General features: G+C 43.0%; 3 protein-coding genes across 6 annotated transcripts in view; 2 read left to right on the plus strand and 1 right to left on the minus strand.

Annotated features, from left to right (window-relative positions):
* Positions 1-7,988, plus strand: part of PWWP3A (PWWP domain containing 3A, DNA repair factor) — a 38,038-nt gene extending 30,050 nt beyond the window's left edge. For all 4 annotated transcript variants that reach the window (XM_072111852.1, XM_072111843.1, XM_072111833.1 and 1 more), the window contains exons 10-12: positions 518-951; positions 2,026-2,114; positions 6,635-7,988. In XM_072111852.1, the coding sequence (XP_071967953.1) occupies positions 518-951; positions 2,026-2,114; positions 6,635-6,722 (611 nt within the window). In that variant the 3' untranslated portion in view covers positions 6,723-7,988. The remainder of the gene's footprint in view (positions 1-517; positions 952-2,025; positions 2,115-6,634) is intronic.
* Positions 7,989-12,704: 4,716 nt separating this feature from the next.
* NDUFS7 (NADH:ubiquinone oxidoreductase core subunit S7) lies at positions 12,705-18,608 on the plus strand. Its single transcript, XM_072111879.1, has 8 exons — positions 12,705-12,833; positions 12,996-13,032; positions 13,119-13,187; positions 14,581-14,698; positions 15,079-15,258; positions 16,508-16,554; positions 17,364-17,452; positions 18,326-18,608. The coding sequence occupies exons 1-8, from the start codon at positions 12,818-12,820 to the stop codon at positions 18,421-18,423; spliced, it is 654 nt and encodes a 217-aa protein (XP_071967980.1). The 5' UTR covers positions 12,705-12,817; the 3' UTR covers positions 18,424-18,608.
* A 581-nt stretch (positions 18,609-19,189) lies between these two features.
* On the minus strand, positions 19,190-23,414 carry GAMT (guanidinoacetate N-methyltransferase). Its single transcript, XM_072111865.1, has 6 exons — positions 23,190-23,414; positions 21,832-21,977; positions 20,423-20,486; positions 20,271-20,338; positions 19,639-19,749; positions 19,190-19,561 (listed from the first exon to the last, which is right to left on the minus strand). The coding sequence occupies exons 1-6, from the start codon at positions 23,359-23,361 to the stop codon at positions 19,421-19,423; spliced, it is 702 nt and encodes a 233-aa protein (XP_071967966.1). The 5' UTR covers positions 23,362-23,414; the 3' UTR covers positions 19,190-19,420.
* Between the last annotated feature and the right edge of the window lie 990 nt (positions 23,415-24,404).

A 24,404-nucleotide genomic window follows, 5' to 3' on the forward strand; every position in this document is an offset into this window, starting at 1 on the left:
GCAACATTTATAAAAAAAAATGTTTCAAAATATAGGAATATGGTATCAGTGTAATTGCACATCTATGTCCGTAATAAAAAAAAAATATATATATATATATAATATATAAATAATATAGCGCTCTGGAGCCATTGCACCTGTGCCAATGAATTAAGTTGGCGTAATACACGATCCACAGTTATGGTACATGAGCAATGGCTGGGGTGTACAACACTTTATTGAATTACAGTGTTGGCCCAGAGTGCAGCAGAAATATCAGACTTCGCTCTAGATAAAGTTTTTGTTTTTGTAATTTGGCCAGAAATTGACGTATAACAAAGCCATTTGGGACACTAAACCACAAGGGCTTGTAGTTTGATTTTGAGTCCCAAATCGCTCCTTGTTTGTAAAGGCGTGCTGCTAACCTTGGTTTATGAATCAGCCTTTTTATCTCCAAATATGGCCACATAAACACTACCTCAATACTAGGTAGAAGGTATGTTTGTACATGTTGTAATAAGCGTGTTGTGTTCTTTAGGTTTGCCTGTACGAAGAGAACTAGCAAATGGCAAAACAGAAGTCATTTTCCCTGTGGTGAGCTCAGAAGTAGCAGAAGCTCAAGAGGAGGTGACTAGCAGTAAGTCGAAGAACAACCGAAAGCTCCTGCCAGATCGAGCCCGGGCAGCAAGGGACCGCGCAAATGAAAAGCTGGTAGAGTTTATTGTGAATGCCAAAGAGGCAGAAAATCACCTACTGGACATCCTATCAGGGAATAAAAAGTCACAATGGTTAAAAAGGTTTCAGTCATCAAACCGGCGCTTGAACTGCCTAGAAACATACATTGAGGATGAAGACCAGATAGAGCTCATGGTGGGCTACCTGCAAACCCTCTGCAAGAAAATGAGCAGTGCAACTAAAATGCTAACGCTTGGAGATCACACACAGTTTATCTTTGAAGTTTTGATCCCTGAGGTAAATTGTAATGAGTTTTACTCCTAGCTGATTTTTTAAAAATGTGTGTGTATAAGTAAAATATACAGCTGATAACTTACCAAGTCGTAGCATGACAGTATTGTCAGGTAGAGATGGTACTCTATGTAAACACCAAGCCAGTCTCTCACTTTTAGGTAACACTTTACAGAAAGAGGAGTTCACCTATAAATTATGTTCCAAAAAAAAGTAAATTTTCAATCCCAAACCTTATTTAAACCCACCCCACTGAACCTCACCATTTGTGTGCCCTGATAATATGGTCAATTATGCTATATAATGGCCCTTTTAGTGACGCCCCCTCTACGCTTATAATGACCCTTTTCTGTATCCCCCATTTATAAAGTCCCTCACTAGAGCCCCTCACTTATAAGTGGTGGAAGGGTTGAAATGGCATGCACTTACTGTAACCCCCCCCCCCCCCCTTATATGCTCATTTCTCCAGCACCCTTATCTAATGCCTTGTTTCCCTCCATTTTTTATGCTCCCTTTTCCCTGTTCCCCAGCAGCTGTGCGCAGCCCTGAAGCGGACAGGCGTGATGTAATGACATCATCACGTCTGCTGGCTTTTGGACCATGCACAGCTGCAATAGAGAAGAGCACTGATACTTTTGAGGGGGGGGGGATATATGAGAATTATTATTTTCCTTTTCATAAATGTTCTCAAGCCACACCTGCTGGTTTAGCGCACATTTTTTAACCTATTAGAGTGGTGTGGTGTGTTGTACACATTTCATACAGGGATCTCTTGTATGTGAGGGGTCATTGTGTAATTATTACCATGGTTGTTCTCATCATTGTCGTTGCTATAATTATACTGTACCCATCTTTTACTTTTTTACATCAACATTAAGAATAACTTCACACGTACAGGATGCACGTAGTTGTGCAGGAAAAAACACATATTACTATGCATCCATTACACATTGAAACCATGCATATTTGGCCAGGCTACAGTATGAGTGATTTTTGCTGGTCTCTGATATGATCAAACCACAGTAAAAATCTAGTTGACTAATGTTTTGCTTTTTATATTTTTATTTAAATTTTTCTTAGGCTGTCATTTTTGCAATTGCCGCCACAGAAAAAGTGAGCTATGAAGAAGCTGAACAAAAATACCGAAAGGGACCTTCTATCACTAAAAGGTAATAAAAGGTTTGCAGCCAGATCTTGTTGCAGTGAGCTCAGCAGAGTTTTGTGGCACAAAAGCAAAAAAGCATCAGAAAAGCGAGTGTGGGAGCTTGGTGGCGAGTGTGCAGAGTCCTAAGTGTGACTTACTTTAAGGGACTTAAGTTTGAGGGACTTTAGCAGGTAACTGCTGTATTTTGTGCTACTTTGACTGTAAATTCTTCTTTCCGTGCATATTTCTATTGTAATCCTCATTAGAACAATGGACTCCATAAGTGGCCATGTATGCTTTCCTTGAACAGCCGTTCGAGGGGGAATACTGCTGTGTGGGATGTGTGAAAATTGCTCATCTGGAAGCCCAGATTCTGGATCTAAATGAGCAAGTTTCAAGGCTGCGGGCAATTGACAATATGGAGCGAAGTTTGCTGCTCCTAGAGCACAAACTCTCTGGGGAAGATGGGTGTGGGGAGGGAAGTATGGAGGTGCAGAGTGAGGGGGCAGCTAGTTGGGTAACATGTAGAAGGCGGGGTAGAGGGAAGAGTTGTAGGGAGTCTAGTCCTGATCTGGTGCACCCCAATAAGTTTGCCAGGCTGGCGGATGTGGGGGATATCAGCTCTGGGGTAGCAATGCTGCAGCAAGACGTGGCCTCTAGCAACCAGGGGACTGTCTGCTCCAGTAAGAAGGGTAATGGGAGCACAGGCAAGGTCAGAGATTCGATTATTAGGGGAACACACAGGGCAATCTGTCACAAAGACCATGCATAACGAACAGTGTATTGTTTGCCGGGTGCTCGGGTTCGGCATGTTGCGGATCGGGTTGACGGATTACTGGGAAGGGCTGGTGAGGAACCAGCAGTCATGGTCCACATTGGCACTAATGACAAAGTAAGAGGTAGGTGGAAGGTCCTTAAAAATGATTTCAGGGATTTAGGCCATAAGCTCAGGGCAAGGACCTCAAAGGTAGTTTTCTCAGAAATACTACCTGTACCACGTGCCATACCAGAAAGGCAGCGGGAGATCAGGGAGGTAAATAAGTGGCTCAAAAGTTGGTGTAGGAAGGAGGGTTTTGGGTTCATGGAGAACTGGGCTGACTTTTCTGTCGGCTACAGGCTCTACAGTAGGGATGGGCTGCACCTCAATGGGGAGGGTGCAGCTGTTTTGGGGGAAAAAATGGCTAGAAGGTTGGAGGAGTGTTTAAACTAGAGACCTGGGGGGAGGGCAACTACACTTGTGCAGTGCAAATAGACGGTGTAGATACAGAGCTGGGAAGAGTCATAGTCCATGGGGTAGGAAGGGGGGCTGGAATGAGATTGGGGAATAAGAACAAAAGGAATACGGACAGGGAAAACCATATAAAGTGTATGTACACAAATGCCAGAAGCCTCACAAACAAAATGGAGGAACTGGAACTCTTGATGTTGGAGCGGAAATATGATATAGTGGGTATCAGCGAGACATGGCTGGGCAGTAGCTATGACTGGGCTTTTACTTTAGATGGTTATAGTCTTTCTAGAAAGGATCGTATAAATAAAAAAGGGGGAGGGGTATGTTTATATGTGAATTCTTGCCTCAAGCCTGTCTTGCGAGATGACATCAGTAACGCAAATGCAAATGTGGAGTCCCTATGGGTGGAGAAAAGGGGAGGGAAAAAGAATAATAAAATATTACTAGGGGTTTGTTATAAGGCTCCAAATATGTTGGAGGCAGCAGAGGAAATGCTGATAAGTGAAATGGATGCGGCTTCAAAGCATGATGAAGTACTTATCATGGGGGACTTCAATTACCCAGATATTGACTGGGGGGCAGAAACATGCAGGTCCTTCAAAGGCAGCAGGTTCTTGTCAACAACAAAAGACAATTACCTGTCGCAAATAGTCCTGGCGCCAACAAGAGGGGGGGCACTGCTGGACCTTATCCTTACCAACAGACCTGATAGGGTAGCAAAACTACAGGTTGGGGGGAACCTGGGGAATAGTGATCATAATATCATTGATTTTGTATTACGCTTTACTAAGAACGTTAGGGAACGGGCAACCAACACTCTAAACTTCAGGAGGGCAAATTTTCAGCAACTAAGGGAAGACCTTAAAGGCATAGACTGGGATAATGTTCTCAAAGACAAAAGCCCCCCCCCCCCCCAAAAAAAATGGGACTTTTTCTCATATATTCTGAAAAAATCCTGTGAGAAACACATACCTTATGGGAAAAAGCATAAGAGGAACAAGAAAAAGCTAATGTGGCTAACTAGTCTTGTAAGGAAAGCAATAAGCGAGAAAGAAAAGGCGTTTAAGGTGCTAAAACGTGAAGGTAGCGATGAGGCATTACAGGATTATAGAGAGAAAAATAAATCCTGTAAAAAGCAGATAAAGGCCGCAAAAATAGAGAAAAATTGCCAGGGAGAGCAAAAATAATCCCAAATTATTTTTCAAGTATATAAATGATAAGAAACTAAAAACAGAGAGTGTGGGTCCCCTTAGAAATAACATGGGGGTCATGGTGGAAGGAGATGAGGAAAGGGCCAATCTACTGAATGTCGCCTTCTCAACTGTCTTTACCCAGGAAAATCCCCTGGTGGAAGACACAATGAGGAATAATGTAAGTTCTCTTTGGAATGTCAACAGTTTAACCCAGGAAGAGGTACGACGCCGCCTCGCAACCACTAAGACAGATAAATCACCGGGGCCAGATGGCATACACCCCTGGGTTCTGCATGAACTATGAACCGTGATAGACAGACTGTTATTTTTAATATTTGAAGATTCACTGAGGACTGGTTATGTTCCACAGGACTGGCGCATAGCAAATGTGGTACCAATATACAAAAAAGGATCAAATGGCGAGCCTGGAAATTACAGACCCATGAGTCTAACTTCTGTGGTGGGGAAAATATTTGAGGGGTTTGTTAGAGATGCTGTCCTCGAGTATCTCACTGTGCACAACCTTATAACCCAGCGTCAGCATGGGTTTATGAGAGATCGGTCCTGTCAGACTAATCTGATTGGTTTCTACGAGGAGGTAAGTTCAAGACTGGATCTGGGGGACGCTGTGGTTGTTGTATATCTGGACTTTTCAAAGGCATTTGACACCGTGCCACATAAACGGTTGGTATATAAAACGAGACCGCTGGGAATAGGAGAAAATCTGTGTATTTGGGTAAGTAATTGGCTTAGTGATAGAAAACAGAGGGTGGTCATTAATGGCACATTCTCAGATTGGGTTGACGTTACCAGTGGAGTGCCACAGAGGTATTGGGGCCACTTCTTTTTAATATTTTTATTAATGACCTTGTTGTGGGTTTACACAGTCAAGTTTCAATATTTGCAGATGATACTAAGCTGTGTAAAGTACCTTATATACTCGAGTATAAGCCTAGTTTTTCAGCACAAAAAATTGTGCTGAAAACCCAAACTCGGCTTATACTCGAGTAAAAAATATATAGGTTTTACCAGGTTTTTGTGGTAAAATTAGGGGCCTCGGCTTATACTTGGGTCGGCTTATACTCGAGTATATACGGTAATAAATACTGAGGTCGATAGTTTAGCATTACAGAGGGATTTGTGGAAGCTTGAGGAGTGGGCAGAGAAATGGTTGATGAGGTTTAATGTAGATAAATGTAAAGTTATGCACTTGGGCCATGGAAACAAAAAGTATAATTATGTCCTAAACAGTCAATTACTTGGTAAAACTGGAGCTGAAAATGACTTGGGGGTATTGGTGGATGGTAAACTTAATTTTAGTGACCAGAGCCAGGCGGCAGCTGCTAAAGCAAATAAAATGATGGGATGTATCAAGAGAGGAATAGATTCTCATGATAAAGACTTAGTTTTGCCCTTATACAAATCCCTGGTCAGACCACACATGGAATATTGTGTACAGTTTTGGGCACCAGTGTATAAAAAGGATATAGTAGAGCTGGAATGGGTGCAGAAGAGAGCAACCAGGATTATTAGGGGAATGGGGGGATTAGAATACAATGACAGATTACAAAATTTGGGATTATTCAGTTTAGAAAATAGACGACTGAGGGGAGACCTCATTACAATGTACAAATACCTGAACGGACAGTACCAGGATCTCTCCAAAGATCTTTTTATACCTAGACCTGTGACCAGGACAAGGGGACATCCTCTACGCCAACAGGAGAGGCAATTCTACCATAGCCATAGCCAAAGGTTCTTTACTGTAAGAGCAGTGAGACTATGGAACTCTCTGCCGCAGGAGGTTGTTATGGTGGACTCTATGTACATGTTCAAGAGAGGCCTGGATGCCTTTCTGGAGAGAAAAAATATTAGGTGTTATGGGGATAAAACATTTATTTAATTCTTAAAGGTTGGACTTTATGGACTTGCGCCTTTTTCCAGCCTTATATACTATGAAATGCCAAGAGATTATACAAATTATACACTGCATAGGGAATAATAATCTGATGGATGGGGAAGGTCTGCCAGCAGGGAACCCCATGGCTCATAAGAACTCCCATCCACCGTTAGAGTGACAGTTATGCTTATGATATTTTACATGTTTTATTTTTTGTTCAGAGAAAGAAGAATCTTTGAAGAGCAAATATTGGAAAAGAAGAGATCGAAGCTGTTGGAGGCTAAAATAAAAAAGGAATCAAGAAAATAGCTTTGTGGAATGTGACTGATTCACAGCTTTAATCTCATGCTACTGGATTCAGACCTTTAATGTGAAATAAATTATATTAAATACTGATCAGCAGGGCATAAAAAATATTGGTAGTTCTGTTCAGCTCCTATGATTGCCAAGCCACCTGTGCTTTCACAGAAAATGGATGTTCAGCCAGTCCCAGGCCACAGTGTTGACCCACTTCAGCTTGTCTTTGGCTGAGAGTTCATTGTCTATAAGGAATTTCCACAGGAAGCAAGACCTGAGGCATTAGGAGAGATGACAAGTACTGTTATTCTCCTATACTCTGCAGTATTTAATACAATTTTGTTTTCCTGACCCCCTTGGAGCATTTGGATTCCGTTCTTCAGACCCAGTTTCCTTATCACATCCCAGTTTTTATCCAGTTCATGTTTATGTGATAACAGCATGCTCTCTACAATCCATTGAAAATGTTCGAACATGTCCCATGGTTTTTCCATGGATTGGCACGTCTCCATGTACAGATCTTTTTTGTAAATGTGAAACCAGCACTGGTGTTTGAGTTAATGTGTGAGTGTGCTCAAAACTTCTTTTAAGATTTTCCGTTGCTAGATTTGTTGTGAGCTTCTGTTACCAAATATAAGATGCTGAATGACATCTCTCATTTCATTATCGTGAATAATTATGCCGTTTGCCAATTGTGTGGTAACTCAGAGAAAGCTGCCCCCTTGACTAGTATAATCCACATTTACATTAGGAATCCATCCAGGATGATGGATATAAAAAGACAAACCGATCAGTGGCACAACAATAATGAAATGCGCCGTCATTCTGTATTTTGTACTTGACAGATCCTCAAGTCCGATAATGCCTGTTTATATATAATGTACACGCTAGGGACCACAAACCTTATGTGCCATACCTCCTTTCTTCTGGAAAACTTGTACATGTTGGTGATCTATATATAAACATCATTGAGTTGGCTCTGATTTATAGATGTTACCTGCCAATACACGAGTAAGGATTTCAAGCTGTTTTTGCACATTACTTTTACTGGAATAATAAACCTATATCCTGACTTTCTTATTTGTACATATTTTTGTTAACTTTTTTTGTCAAAGAACTTTATATGTTTACTTTTTCTTATTTGTAAGTAAAAAAAATAATTTTGTTATGAAGAAATAAATGTTTATATGCATCTGTTCTCTGTGTGAAATTCTGCATACTTTATGAATATCATTGTTATTTGTTTTGCTTTCATATTGCATCCTGATTTCTGAGGCTAAGGTTTTTCATCTGTTTCAAACGGGGCACAATATTGATATGTCTAATATTGAGGTGTAAATGGTAATAAATGAGGAGCATGTGTGGTTTTCAAAATTTGTATTCATAAAATAAACAAACATGTACTACCAATAGGTACTAAAAAGAAATGGTGAATTTGTCTTGCCAGTATTTCTGCTTCCATGAGTCCACCATGACAGCCCACCTCGAGGATGCACCTTGACCTTTTGTAAGTTGCAAAAAAGGAATAAAGCCCCTCCCTTGCAGCCTACGGCAAGCGTCTTCAAAATAACCTTCCGGAGGTCCGACAGGTAGAAGAGCTACAAAATATAATCAAAGATGAGAAAATAGGTCTGGGAATATATGGCTGTGATGGTGGATTCATGGAAACAGAATTGCTGGTAAGACTATTTACCCATTTCTACACCTACCCCATGACGGCCCACCTAGAGATTTACCAGATTAATATGTTAAGGGAGGGACCTCTGCCTAGAGAACCTCTCTCTCAAAACGCGTGAAGAGGAGATGTCCAGATGATAGTCTTTTGCAAATGTCAGTGAATTAGACCATGTTGCTGCCCTGCATATTTGATCTATAGAGAACCCTCTTTTTTTCCACCCCGGAGGTTTAGATTGCTGTAGTAGAATGTGCTTTTATTGATTCAGGGGTGTTTAAGTCATGTAGTCTATGTATATCTCATCAGCAACAAAAACAAGGATACAATTGCACTCTGCACACCCAATGAAATACAAAATTGTTACTTATGATAATAAATCACTTTTATTAGTTCATAGCCACACAAGAAACACATTGAAATATATATATGCAACTAAAAAGGTTTTTGTCATGATCCATGCCGAGACTCACCTGCCATACAATGGTTTCCATTTACATAGTAACAAGGTCCAAGATATAAGGGGGAGACCATAAACCACGCAAATTGCCAGTGTGTCTTGTTTTCTCTAGGGTCCCCTTCAGATAGTTTTCTGAAGTCTATCCATGGGTTCCGTAACATAGAAGCGTCTTCAAACATAATGGCTGTTTTTTGTTTTGCCAGATATAAGTACCAAATACTTGTATGCATAGTCTTCCTTCTAACAGGAAATGAAAAACATCCTGCCCACAAATACAAACAGTTAGTCCCCCCAACCTCCATATATTAGGCTTGAGGAAAACATGTCCCTTGATATGGACTTCCCTCATCCTAACAATAGTAAACATCTCCATCCTCCCCCATTCCCCCTGGGCCCAGTGATACTGAAAAACTATAACCCACTCGCCCTTACTAAAACTACCTATAAATCTAGACCTAGGTATAACGGTATGGTTGTAATACACAAATGGGTCAAGTAAACATAGTTATCAGATTCATGGCAGTCTTTTGATCTCTGTCCCATTATCGAGCATACAATACTGATGTCAGAGAAAGAAACGCATTGTTCTCATCAGTCTAACGACTCCTGAAGATGCGCAGGTTGTGTTATTTGGGATCGTTGTTGTCTGGAGCTTTGGTTAAAAGAAATCTACTATCTGTAGATTATGCATTATGGACCAAATGTCATGGGTGCCCCCACGATCCATGTCACGGATCACGGGTACACCTGTGCCCCTTTCTGTGGCGCGGCACTTCCCGGCCCCCACTTACCTCTCTACGAACCTGTACCTGGCTAGGCCGCAGGCACGTCCCAGCTTCCTAGGGCGCGCTCACGCCGGCGCTCGTAGACTTTAAGGGCCAGCGCACAGCTTATTGGCACTGGCCACTTCCAGGTTTCCATAAAGAAAGCTTCCTGGTACCTTGCTCTTAGTTCCCGTTCCCTGTTTCTGCCTGAATTCCAGTTGTTGACCTCAGATCTGACCTGTGGCCTTGCAGCTCTGCCGCCAGCCCTGACTACGTGCCTGTACCTGACCTTGAGCCTGAACACTGAATCTGTACCGCGACCTTGGCTGTCACCGTGGGCTAGTCACACCTGTGGAACAACCTGGTGGCACCCTGCCGCAGCAAGACCATCTCGCAAGACCAGGTGCCACTTAGATTCCGGTCTCAGGTGTTGGCTAGTTCCATCCCACGGTGGTCCAGGGGGTCACTGTCCCCGGGTCCTGACCGTAAGATCCGGCGATGGACCCTGCCAAGGTGCTGCTTCCGATTCTGGGTGATCTTACCAGCGTTGTCGCCCATCAGTCCCATCAGATTGCACTGCAAGAAAAGCTGCTTGGCCAAGTCACTGCCATGCTGCAACAGATGCTTGCCACTCAGCATCAGGCTCCAGCAACTACTCCAGTGTCAGTTCCGCTGAACCAAGTCTCAGACTCTCCATGCCTGATAAGTATGATGGGGAACCAAAGCTGTGCAGGGGCTTTATTACCCAGTGCTCCTTGTACATAGTGCTTATGCCTACCCAGTTTGTCACTGAAGGCTCCAAGGTGGCATTCATTGTCAGTCTTCTCTCTGGGAAAGCCCTGGCCTGGGCTACCCCTCTATGGGGCAGAGGCAATCCAGTCACGGCTACCCACACTGCATTCCTGGCTGAATTCTGGTTCGTGTTTGAGGAACCCACACAAGCCTCCTCAGCTGAAACTGCTCTGCTGAACTTATGCCAAGTGAGTACGCTGTTAAGTTCCGTACCCTGGCTTCCCGAGCTCTCTTGGAATAATGTGGCCCTGTCTGCAACATTTAAAAAAAGGACTGTCATCTCAGGTCAAAGACGCATTGGCCGTCTTGACCTGCCAGTTACTCTGAGTGGTCTCATCAACCTGGCTACTCGGATAGACGTGCGGTTCATGGAGCGTGCTGAAGAGTTGCAACCAAAGGCCCATCGTTCACATCTACCTCGTTTGTTTCCGATTTTCCAAAGAGCACTCCAGCCTCCGTCCCCAAAGTCTGCAGAGGAGCCTATGCAAGTGGACAAGGTCCATCTCTCTCCGCCAAGGAACGTTCCAGACGTTGCAAGGAGGGCTTGTCCTCTCCGCCCCTAGTGCCGGGAAACGCCAGCACCTCGTGTTTTTGGGAGAAGCATCCCTAGGTGTGAATACAGCTTTTCAACACCTGACAGTTCCTGTACTCCACAGTGTCGGTACCCGCACTCCTATGCAAGTTTCAGCTTTCTTGGATTCTGCTGGAAACTTTGTGGATGCAGCTCTGGTCTCTGCATTCCGGTAGTTCCTCTCGAGAAGTCCCTTGCCATATCTTCAGTCAATGGACAAGTCTTGTCCGATTTGGTCCGGTACCGCACTGAACCACTCTCTGAAATTGGAGCTCTTCATAAAGAAAAACTCTCCTACATGCTGCCACGCTACACCTCATCTCTTCCCCTGGGTCTTCCGTGGCTGCAACTCCAAGCTCTGGTCCTCAACTGTAAGACGGGGGAGATCCTACGTTGGGGTCCAGAATGTCATTCACTCTGTATGGTGGTCCCTCTGCCTGTCTTGACTTCCTCCATGCCCCCAAGTCCCTGGAGGGGGCTACCAATGTGTTACTAGGACTATGCTGACTTTTTTTTCCAAAAAACAAGCTGAGACTTTGCCTCCTCATCGCCCCAGTGATTGCCCAGTGGATCTGGTACCTCGCCTCATAGAGGCCGTGTCTACCCTCTCTCTGTTCCTGAGGCGGCTGCCATGTCCGATTACATCAAAGAGAACCTGCAAAGAGGTTTCATTGGCAAGTCCTCCTCTCCTGCTGGTACAGGTTTCTTTTTTTGTCACCAAGAAGGACGGCCCTTTGTGTCCCTGCATAGACTATCGCAGGCTGAACAAAGTCACGGTTAAATAAACGCTACCTCCTGCCGTTGCTTACAGAGCTCTTCAACCGTCTGCGTGGTTCCAAATGGACCCTGCCGTTGCCAACGCTCAGAAGGTCTACGAGCCATACGGAGGTTAATGAGTTTTGCAAACTATTATCGGCAGTTTATTCCACATTTTTCCACTCTGGTGTCTCCCATTGTGGCATTTACCAAGAAAGGTGCCAATCCCCGTGCCTGGCTCTCTGCAGCTGATGAAGCCTTCTCCAGGTTGAAGTCCGCCTTTGCCTCGGCTCCTGTTCTCACTAGGCCAGACTCTGAGAAACCCTTTCATCTTGAGGTGAATACATCCTCCGTGGGAGCTGGAGCAGTGCTCACTCAGAAAGGGCCTAAGGGCCGAACTCTCACATGCGGTACTTTTTCTTCCACAGAGAGAAATTACTCTTTTGGTGACAGAACTGTTAGCCATCAAACTTGCTCTGGAGGAGTGGCGGTAGCTACTGGAGGGAGTTCTCCATCCCGTTTGTGTGTACACAGAACACCGGAACCTACTGTACCTCCAGACAGCCCAGTGCCTGAAAGTTAATCGAGTGGCTGTTTTCCTTTAAAAGACGTTTTTACATCTTTCACTGAGATGCAAATGACACACGTTCTTAGGGTCAGTATGATCACAGAGATGTCTAATTTTTTATTTTTTTATAGTTCAAAAAATGTCAAAGGTATTAAGACACAATCGGAGCAATACGAATCCAAGTTTTTCCGTAATCACACTGACCCCAGGTATAAAAGTAATGTTATGTATACTGCAAGGTAATATAATAACAGTGGTATATAGCAGCTTTTATTATTTGTATCATTCCACTGCATTGGGGCTTTTATTTCCAACCTCTCAGGAAATTGTGGAATATACAGAGAGTTATAGATACGTGTAGGAAATAATCAATTCACTAGGTAACAGCGATGCTTCGGACGTAGTTTGTGCAAGCGGTCCAGACGGAACCCGTGGACTTCGGGTACTTTATCCGGGGAATGTTTATCAGTACGGACCAGACTTGAATGCTCGCCGGAAGTTCGCAGGGGGCGTCCTAAGCAAAGATGGCGGCACTGACAGGTGAGAGGGTCACGGGAAACATGAAGTTGTCGCAGACGTGAAGGACATGAGGGTGAACTGTGGAGGAGCGTTGCCATACTGTCCTGGCCTCCTTCACAGCTAGTGACGTGTGTGCTGTGCGCATTATGAATTGCTATGGATAATCCTCGTGTCTTCTCTCAGGTCCCAGGCTGTCCCTGCTGTGGCTGCACACCACTCGGTAAGTTGTATCCATGCATCTCTACCTAGCAGTATTTCCTCTGTAGAGCAAGCATCATGCCACTTGTGTCGACCTTTTTCCTGCAGACCTCTGTCTACAGCAGCCCTGCACACTCGTGTCTGGCAGCCAGCCACCGACTCTGACAATGGCATCAGGTAACATATGCTTTTATACTTGGGACTAATATATATATATATATATATATATATATATATATTACATGGCCGGATTAAGTTTGGTGGCGGCCCCTAGGTAAAGATAATGGTGGGGATCCAATTAGTTTTGAGTAACAGTAATACAGATAAAACTAATCAGTAAAACTGATATGGAGTAAATAATATCTTTATTTCTATAGTGCCATGAAATCACAATCCCATCAAGAAACTCGTGCTTCCCTCCTCAGCTGCATAGTATCAACCTCAGCTGCTACAGAACGTCATAACAATCCTTAGCTGTGGCAGAACATTATAATACACACCTCAGCTTCTGCAGAGCCCCCTAATACACAACAAACGTGTCGCTGACTTGATGTTCGACGAACCGGCTGTATTGCCAGATTGGCGGCCAAACAGCCAATCCAGCAAGTGAACACCCCTAGCAACTAACCATGGCTATGGTTGGCCAGGAGAACATTTGCCAGATTGGCTGTTCAGCCGTCTTTCAAGCAATACGGTCGGGCAAACCAGTCCATTCATAATATACACCTAAACCAAGTAAAATCTAAATAAATTTGGTATCTCCTTAATTGCATCGTACCATCAAATTCACTGCATTTGGAGTTTTTTCCCTGCTTCCCAGTACATGATATGGAGAATGAAATACTGCAACTAGGACAAATACAATTACATAGGTAACAAGCCCTTATAAAGGCATATGTATAAGTAAACATTCAGGATTGAAAAAGGGCATTAGTGGGAAGGGGTTGAAGGGAATGAGATGTGCAATGCCATTTGCAGAAGCACTTTTATGTAAGCAGGTAACATTTGATTAACTTCCCAAGGAAAGCGAAAATGGTTTAATCCAGCACTCATTATTCCTTCTTAAAATCGGTACATTTTATTCCATACGATTAAAAAGACATGGTCACATCTTGCATAATCTCCTAAAAAGACTTTTTAGAGACTATGCAAGATGTGACCATGTCTTTTTAATCATATGGAATAAATTTTTCTGATTTTAAGATGGAATAAAGAGTGTAGGATTTAAACCTTTTTCGATTTCCTTGTGAAGTATCCGGTTATCCAACAAGAATGCTCTAATCCGTGCACCGGGGGCTGCATTGAAATCAATCATCTGGATTCTGGCTGTGTATGGAACCTTGAGTGAGTGGTAGCTCATTTGTATTTTTTGTTAACATTTGATTAAGTTAGCTCTGCTGGCCACTCTCCTCCTCAGCTGTTAGAAAGAAAAAAAAGTGTTTTACAATGTGTGTTTTATAATATATGTAATATACTCATTTGTGTGGTCACTGGTAGCAGAAGTCACAACAGATTGATGTACCATATTTTAATCAAATAGTAACCAGGTGACTTGCCTTGTTTGTTTCAGTTCATTACCAGTCAGACAGAAAAGTAGTGCTGTCAGTGCAGCAAAGCCAGCCACAGTGAGCAGCAAAGGAGAATTTATAGTCGCTAAGCTTGATGATCTGATCAACTGGGCAAGAAGGGTAAGGTATTATGGTTTTTGTCGAACAAATTCCATCAATTGCATGTTGCTGTTTATTTTTTATTCGCAAAACTGGTGGTAAAACCGATGAAAACTTGGGTATAATGATTTGTGAACCCTTAAAGTTTTTGCCCTACAAGTGACACCTCGCTTCACTAGCGATATAGGTGTTTGACTCCTGGAAACCAACCAACAGTCTTAAGAAATAATTTCCCAAGCAACTGGCCAGTTCAGTATGAAGTGTTACTAGTCAAGCAGCAGCCCCACTCCTTTTTAAGCTACACACACAATCATTTCTTAGGTACCTCGCATAATGGGTGCTGGTATTGTTTATTTTAGTTTATTGAAGGTCACTGTTGTCTTTTTATATTTTACCTGCAGAGCTCCCTGTGGCCTATGACCTTTGGATTGGCATGTTGTGCTGTGGAAATGATGCACATGGCTGCCCCACGCTATGACATGGACAGGTTTGGTGTTGTTTTCCGCGCTAGCCCTAGGCAGGCAGATGTCATGATTGTGGCTGGGACTCTTACCAATAAGATGGCGCCTGCCCTGAGAAAGGCACGTATTGTAACTGTGTATATAGTGGATGCCACTTGTGAGAATTGAAAACTATTTCACATTTGCATTATCACATTTTATGTTGGAAATTGTCAGAGCAAATTATTTACAAACATAATAATTATGGAAAAATAAGTTGGCCTTTTTAAGAGCTTTTTCAGACTGTTTTATGCACCCGTGATTTACACTGAAACTGAGTCACTCTTTTGTATAGGTGTTTTCAGGTTTTTTGTTTTTTTTTTCCCCCTCCACTGATCCATCGTCCAAAAAAAACTAATTTAGAACACACGTGGATCAGTAAAGGCAATAGAAGGCTAAGGCCGACGCCACACAGGGCGCTTTGTCTGCGCTTGCAAACGCAGACAAAGTCGCGCCCACCGGGGCGGGCCTCGGCTCGATCGCATCGGCGTTTCTATGGAAACGCCTGCGATCGGGAACGAGCCGCCGGTGTTTTGTGTTAACGCGAAACACCGGCGGCTCGTTCCCGATCGCAGGTGTTTCCATAGAAACGCCAATGCGATCGGGCCGAGGCCCGCCCCGGTGGGCGCGACTTTGTCTGCGTTTGCAAGCGCAGACAAAGCGCCCTGTGTGGCGCCGGCCTAAGGCCGAATGTTTGGGGGACATTAATGCAACCGCACATACATCCACCACAGACAGCAATGGGCGCACAGAGCGCACACGTTTGGCACCATAACGCTCCGTACACGGGGAAAAGATGGAACGTGTTTTCTCTTTCCCCGTGTACACCCGTGCATCTCTATGGAGAAGGGAGGGTCACTCCTCCTCATCTACATTGTGCCGGACGTTCGTGTGAATGTAGGTCCACAAAAAAAAAAAAAACTGACAATTTGTTTTTTTCCACTGATGCTGGGGAACTAGGTGTTATGTTTTCTAACTAATATAAAACCTTTGGAGGAAAAAAATCTAGCAAAAGGGAAACAAAACGCAACTGACACTCCAGTATGAATCGGCCTTAAAGCCTACAGGTATAGAAATATATTCTCCACCACCCTAATTCATTGAAATCATTGATTTCAATAGGTTTGGCCGACCAACAAATAGACGAGGATTGTACAGATAAATATCAAGCCTGCGATGGGAGATAATCTGCTGTCAGAGCTGACTGTATCTGTCGCATCTCTTCTAAATCATCACATCAGTTTTTTTTCACTTGCAGGGATTGTGACGTATAGATAGACATGTCCAGTCTTGTATGCAAGCCATTAGTGTGTCTATTTCCTCATTACAGGTGTATGATCAGATGCCAGAGCCACGTTATGTAGTTTCAATGGGCAGGTAAGTAGATTATTTGCTTATAGTGACACACAAGTTGTACAAATGACGTAATTCAAACAAAACAATTAGGTAGATGCCAACCTACAATTGAAGTAGCTTTTACTTTACTATAGCGAAGTATAGTCCTCCACCCAGAAGAATCTAAATAACGGACTTTCATTTGACATTGGCCTCATTCACACAGCAGAATCTTGAAATGGGTTTTCCATTCTTTTACATAAGTTGCCCATGTGCCTGTACTGTTTGTTAGTGTGTATGTGTGGATATATTTTCAGAGGGCAGCATGGTGAGAACTGGGAAAGGCTGTAATTCTCAAACAAGGCAAAGGTCTAATGGAACAGATTTATTGAAAAGTGGCCAAAACTTTGAACCCCTATTATACAATATCTTCAGTCTCCAAATTTGCATGCAAAATGTATGCAGACTTCCTGCATAAAACTGTCTCAGCCGCTGTATCTGTACTTTCTGCTTTGACATATACCTGTTGTCCTTTAAGGCCGGCGCCACACAGGGCGCTTTGTCTGCGCTTGCAAACGCAGACAAAGTCGCGCCCACCGGGGCGGGCCTCGGCCCGATCGCATCGGCGTTTCTATGGAAACGCCTGCGATCGGGAACGAGCCGCCGGTGTTTTGCGTTAATTTAACGCGAAACACCGGCGGCTCGTTCCCGATCGCAGGCGTTTCCATGGAAACGCCGATGCGATCGGGCCGAGGCCCGCCCCGGTGGGCGCGACTTTGTTTGCAAGCGCAGACAAAGCGCCCTGTGTGGCGCCGGCCTAAGGTGTACACTTTATTTCTTTTGTCCCACAGCTGTGCCAATGGAGGAGGCTACTACCATTACTCCTACTCTGTTGTCAGAGGCTGTGACAGAATTGTCCCTGTTGATATCTACGTTCCAGGTAACGTTTTACATTTGTCATTGCTATTTTTTATTGTATGTTTATTCAGCTGACATGTTTTATAGGGATCTAGTTAAAAAGCTTAAAGAAAGACCTCAAGCAAGCCTTTTAATCCTTAAAGAAAATCAACCACTTGTAAAATACACTTTTGAGCTGAGCTCAATTACTGGTAGTCGTTTTCTTTCTAAAAAAAAAAACTTATTTTTTTATGTGCCGCAAATGTGGTGAAATGCAAGAAAATATTTAGGTGAGGATCCAGTGCTCCCGATCAAGAAAATTATGCCCACCCCCTTGCCCTGGCCGGAAGGGCTGGTGAAGTCTTGCGACTTGAGGATGACAAGCGCACGTGCATGCGACCTTGCGGACATCACCGGGGCTCCTGGCAAGGTGGTGTGCATAATTGTTAATCGGGAGTGCCGGAGCCTTATTTAATTTAAAACTAGTTTTTCGTCACATTTCCACAGTTTTCAGTAAGTGCCTTTATTAGTAAGAATAAAACCACCAGTAATTGAGCTTGGCTCAAAAGTGTATTTTACAAGTGCTTGATTTTTTTTTTTTTGTTGTGAGGATAGCAAAAAATAAGTTTCATTTTTATCTTTTGATGATGAGGCACATGTTGGGTGGCCTTACCTGGAGATTCTATTTTCATCTCTTACTTGATTGTTTATTTTGGTACCTCTTATGTGCAAATTTTCATTATTTTGATGCCTAACAAAATGCTGTATATGGGAAGGCTATAGCTTCCCCTTGGGCTGCACTGACCAATCATTATCCTTGAGCGCAGTACAGAAGGACACTAGACAGCTTAGTCTGAAGTAAAGCACTTGTAAATAACATTTCATTTCAACTTTTTTTTACTTGTGGTATTTCCAGGCTGCCCTCCTACTGCAGAAGCTCTTCTATACGGTATTTTGCAGCTGCAGAAGAAAATCAAAAGGGAAAAGAGGATCCGAATGTGGTATCGGAGATAAATGTGTGTTAACTGTTATTTATACGTAGAAATGCTTTGTATGGCCTATTGAAGATGCAGGCCTAGATCAGTTTTGGTCACAAATTTGATCAGGTCATTTTTTTGCCAATCTTTTGCCTCTGTACTGACCGGCTTATCTTCATCACCTTACAGTATAGAACATTAAAGAGAACTGTAACCTGAGAACTGTGGTGTGTGTTCTTTCTAAGATGTTTATGTCACAATACACCTGGATCAGCTCCCATGCTGAAATGTGATAGCAAATGGGGCAAAGTAAGGGAAATGCAACACCTGTTGTACTGTGCATGATCCACATGCCTTTAGTCAGGCCTCTGCCTCCTTTATTGCTTTGGGGAACTACAGAAAAGTAACAGAAAACTGTCACTACTCAAACAGATGGATGCAACAGTTCTGTGAGATTCTGAAGTACCATACAGCCAGCCAGACAACAGCAGTTGTCCAAATGGTTTCTCGGTGGTTACAGGCAATATTCCCACAGGTGTTAGAAACTTGGAGATGGGAAAAGGAAGAACATTTTTGTAGAGTTGCCATGTGTGAACACAGCCTCACAACTTTTGGGAGGAAAGTCCATAGACTTTAGGTTTGCTTCCCCTCCATTAAGGCATGAATATCCGCACATTCATACATTGCCTACTCTGTAAATAAATAACCCCAGCATAGAGCTATTGTACCATCAGAAGAAAATAATCTGGACCTTAATTTAGTTGGAAATTTATCATGCAGAAACACAAACCAGGAGCTCGACAAAAAAAAAAAAAAAAAGTTTATTTTGTTCAATGTTAATTTTACAAATTTAACATTTTAATGTGGGCAGAACCAACAGTACAAATATTGTATTCGGAGATTTTGCAGTTAAGTACTCTGCACCACATGGTAACCACTATCTGGATAACGGCTAGTGCTCCTAAAGTTGGAGCTGTTATTGCACAATGTGAAAAGGAAGGCATGTTATCTACTAGACAGAACCCTTGCTTTACTTAAGCCTTGATAATTGTGGGTGTAATCATTTTGGGGAATGAGTAGTATCGACACTCTGTAGGAGGGATAAGATCCATCACTGTTGTGCTAATCTTCTCCTGCTTGAATCCAGCCTCCAACAGTTGAGGTACCTGAGTCTCCTGTAAAGTATGACAATCATTGTAATTTACTGCATGTGTAAAGAAGTACAAAAGAAAATCTTCAACAGATATCTTACCTGAAACATTTTTTCTATATCATTGTATTTTGTCTTCAGAAACTCTCCCCAAGATGTCAGGTTACAGTAGGTAAGGACACCACCAGGCTTTAACAGACGGTAAGCATGATTCTGTAATGTACATGCAGAAATTAAAACCCTATTCTCTACAGCACATTTTGCATCCTTGCAATAAATCTGTCAATTAGGCATGCATCCTTATAATGCTTGGTTCAAGAAAGACCTGCAACTTTTTTTTTTTTTTTTTTTTTTTTTTAAGTTCAGCTGCTCGGTGTTTAGGCAGTTTTATTCCAGCACACAGGCAGCGAGACAAACTAAAAAAAAAAAAGGTTTGTGGCTGGAGAAGGGGAGTACTCCTCACCCCTCTCCACATGAAGCCATATTTCTGGTGACTGCACGGTACGGAGACGCACGCTGTGCTATGGCACTTCTACGACGGCCATGTGTGCCTGTGTCCTGAGTATGTGTGTGTGTAAATGAGGCCAGAGACTGATGCAGTTCTATGAAACATCTCATGCATTTGATAGCAGGGAATTGGGTAGGTTGGCAGCAAAGTTTGTTCTCTTGTTATGTACTATTAATACATTTATGGTCACCAATTCAATGTAAACTTGCAACATGTAAACCATTACCTTGATGAAGTTGAACTGATGTGTATGCCAGGTCTCCTCAGACAAAGGATATGTGTCATACAAAATACCTAAAAAGAAGATAGAACACTTTAACATTCAACAGTGTTGCGTAATGGGTTGGAGCAAAATTAAACAGGGGGGCACATTCTTACCATCAAAGTGACCATCTGGTAAAGTGGGTACCACGTCTTCCCACAGTCCTTTCAGAGGGACAATCTGTAAACAGTATCCAAAAGTTAAGCGTCCTCCAATCACAAATTATATTCTGCTAATGCCACCCTATAAACTAGGCCTCATCGTTTTCATGACAGGATGTCAAGTCCTTACTATCTGCAAATTTCTGTGCACTCTCACCTGCTTTATCTATATGTAAGCGGCACAAGACTTCTGTACATGCTGACCATGCAATTCCCAGTAAATGACTTTGCTCACTTTCCCCTTATTCCCCCTTGCACTTTGTCCAATTTTTGTTAGGAAAGATAGGAGTGTGGAAATTGGGTTCATGAGAGCACGACTCGATAGTTTCAAATACACATCCTATGTGAACATTGACCCAGAATCCTGAAAGTACATGCCATTTCGCTGCACTGTATAGGATATAAAAATATGGATATTTTTATGTCGTAAAGAAGCAGGTATCCTGCTTGTCCCAGTATTTTGAATTGAAAATGAAATGTTTTATGTGCCCACACCTAAGGTAGTTTAGTAAAAGGACCGCCCAAACAGTAAGGCATGTTTGCAGTACTGTGCTTATTTCAGGAAATGAAGAGCCATGGAAGTACCACCCAAGTCTGGCATAGAGCTGTGTACAGCATCTCCAGAATTACATCTGAACACGACAGTTTTAGAATACAGAGAGCTAGAGCAGCATTACTGAGGTTCACCATTTCAAAGAACGATGGTGCCCAGAAGATGTCACTTTCCTTGACTCCTTAGAAACTAAAGACATTGGCATCTGTTTCTTAGTAAAAGGGACCATGTACATTGTAGAATTTATAAGTATCTGTATAAACATCAGTTTTACAAATCAACTATCGCAATTATATGGTACGCCATTATCTTTTGGGGAGGGTCAATTAAAAAGAAGGAATATAATAGGCTGGCCAAAAACACCAGAAGGTGATAGACTGAGCCCAATCGACAGCATTTGGCAGGTAAGGAGTCATAGCAAGCTTATCTCCATTGCAGGAAACGCATTGCACCAAGTACTACTACAACAAAGGAGCAGAAGAAGTGACCGATACAGGCTGATCAGCTGCTGAACAAAGAGGTTTCAAAACTCCTTTATACCAAGAGCCATCGATTTCTACAATAAATGGTTTGGCTGCTCCTTGAACTTAATAACCCCCCCCCCCCCCCCAAGCCATATTGTACCACTATTTGATGTGTTACCATATGTGTTTCTGATTTTCTGTGATTTTTTTTTTTCTTTGGTATACTCTATATGCTGGAGCCATGTACACCACAGTTTATCAATAAAGCTTTATCGTATTGTATTGTATTAAATATCTGCAGCTCTGTCATAATATTGACCCTGCATATAGCACCTAATATGCTATACCTTATGAGGCTGTGCTTTCGCCCACTGTTCTAATCTCTGGAACACCCCATCATTGCATTCAACAATCCAGTGCTCTTCAATGTTATACTCTTCCAATTTAGTTGCTGCTATCGCCATGCCAAAGCCGAGTTCCAGCACACGTCCTCCTAGAAAAAGGAATTGATTGGAAAACTATGAAGGCAGCATAAACATGAATCTGGTCAAGGTGTACCCAAATGGGAACAAAAGGCTGAGAATAATACTCTGATACCCATCGCCAAAAACCAAAGATTGCAGGGTCTGAAGTAATGTAAATGAATAGGGTCACATTGTAAGCCCAAGGTAGCTTCCAGTCCTGTCCTGCACCGAAGATCATAGGGCAGTGGTGGCAAACCTATGGCATGGGTGCCAGAGGTGGCACCCAGGCCATCATCCCAGAACAGTTTGCCAGACAAGGCCTCCTCCTGCAGGCCGAGGAACCTCAGGGTATAACACTATATTTTTAAGTCTAACATTCTTATTATCCTGGATTGTCTTTGGAGCTTCTGCTCCAGGCACCCGTTTTTTTTCAGTTCAAGACAACCTGGATGGAAGCTACAATGATAATCTCAATTTTCCCACCTTTGTATTGTTGTCCTCAAGACAACCTTCCACTGTGAAAAGTAAATATGGCTTTACAGATAATTAACCCTTACCAAAAGCCATATGACATGGAGTGCTAGAAGGACTATAAAAAGAGCAGAGTCCTGATCCCCTCCCCCTTTCTACAGTACAGCTGTCACCGAGTGTAACTATTCTGAGATACAACCTTGTGCTGAAACTCTAAAACGCCAGCCACATGGGCCAATTCATTCCTAAAAATCATTACAACAATTCATACTGTATAGATTGGCACATTCTAGAGAGCAGATCTAATGGGTACATGTTAATACTAGAATATGAATAAGATATTTGGATTGATTGGCACATTCTAGAGAATAGATCTAATGGGTACATGTTAATACTAGAATATGAATAACATATTTGGATGATACTGTAGCAAGCACATGGTTTTCTGCAAGCCATATATATATATATCTGCAGCATGAGAACTGACCCTAAAGGTAAGAGACTTCAAAGGCTCAATATCAGCTGTACTGTGCAATAGATTCTCATTCATATATTGAAGGGGTATATAAAGGGTATGCTTCGCACTTTAAACCCACTGGATAGGTGATATACATTGCCACCTAGTGCTCAGCAGGTGGGGGGTCGCACAAGCGCCTGTGATGACCCCTGCTAATCAAGAGAACAGAGGTCCCATAGACAACTGTGTAAATAGAGTGGGGGTCGCACAAGCATAGCCATGATGCCCCAGCCCTTCCCGATGAGATAGTTACCTTTACTGGCAGCCACTGAGGCTAAGCTGTGCATGTAGGGGGTCTCCCATCTCTCCATCACCGGTTTGCCCATAATTTCCAAGTGGGTGTCCGTTTCATTGTAGCCAGCAGAGGCGTTGTGCCAGGAAGATTTGCAGGTCTCCCCCTCTGTGAAGATTTTCTCTGAAGACATGACTACACTCACGTAACTCACTGGGCAGAGAGACAGGGCAGCCGGCCCGGGGCAGGGGATATAGGGAATCCCGGCAGTGGGCGGGGCGGTGGGCGTTACTAGAAGGGTGATGGGCACAGAGGATATGTAGTCTGTATGGTGCGGATTCCTGCACACACTGCTTTATAGACTAATAGCATATAATCCTGGGTGTATGGGAACAGCTTCTCTCAGTCATTCTCCCATTGGAATATCACTTTACTACAATGAAGGTACCACACAAGTTGTGCCAGTAACTGCTGCAATGTGCAAGGGGTTAATAAATGCCCCTCACCGTGTATACTGCAGTACAGCACACATGGGGGATATGGATAAGTGCAGATAGGTCAGGTTTTTGTCTGCAAAATGTCACACAAGTGTCACTTGTGTCCTTATGCCAACCCACTCCACTTGTCACATACAACAACATACTAAAATGTAGGCGCCAGTCTGCTCCTCATCCAGGATAAATGTTTGCTCCAAACTAAAAAGTCACATATCCACTGCAAACTTTACAGCCATATTTATCAAGTTGTCTAGGCTACTTAGATAAATGTACGGTGCACCCCCCAGAAATCTCTTAAATACGGCAGTAAGATTACCCCCAATGAACTAAGATCCATAGCATTAAGTGTACATCAGTGGGGGAGGGGAGAGGGTGGGGAAATCACAGGTCTATACCTATATAGAAGAAGAGACACAACGATGGGGGGAGGAGAGGAGTCCAGGGCTCTACTCCATCATAGACATCCAGACTGTCCTAGATGTAATGGACTTTAAGCAGGTCCCCAATACTGACGCCAGTGCCATAACAAAAGAGCTTGCAGTTGTGACTGTGCCCACAAACCCCTGTATAAAGCTACTACACACAAATGCCAAAAACATTCCTGAAAAATGGGCATCTGTTTTCACAACCAGATTATATCAATCTGTTTTTACAGATTCTCAACTATCGTCTATAAGTGATCCATGAAAAATGGTTCTGACTAGGACGTGCTCTACTTTTAACATACTAAAACAAGATC

Source organism: Engystomops pustulosus, chromosome 1, assembly GCF_040894005.1.
Source record: "Engystomops pustulosus chromosome 1, aEngPut4.maternal, whole genome shotgun sequence".
NCBI classification, from domain to species: domain Eukaryota; kingdom Metazoa; phylum Chordata; class Amphibia; order Anura; family Leptodactylidae; genus Engystomops; species Engystomops pustulosus.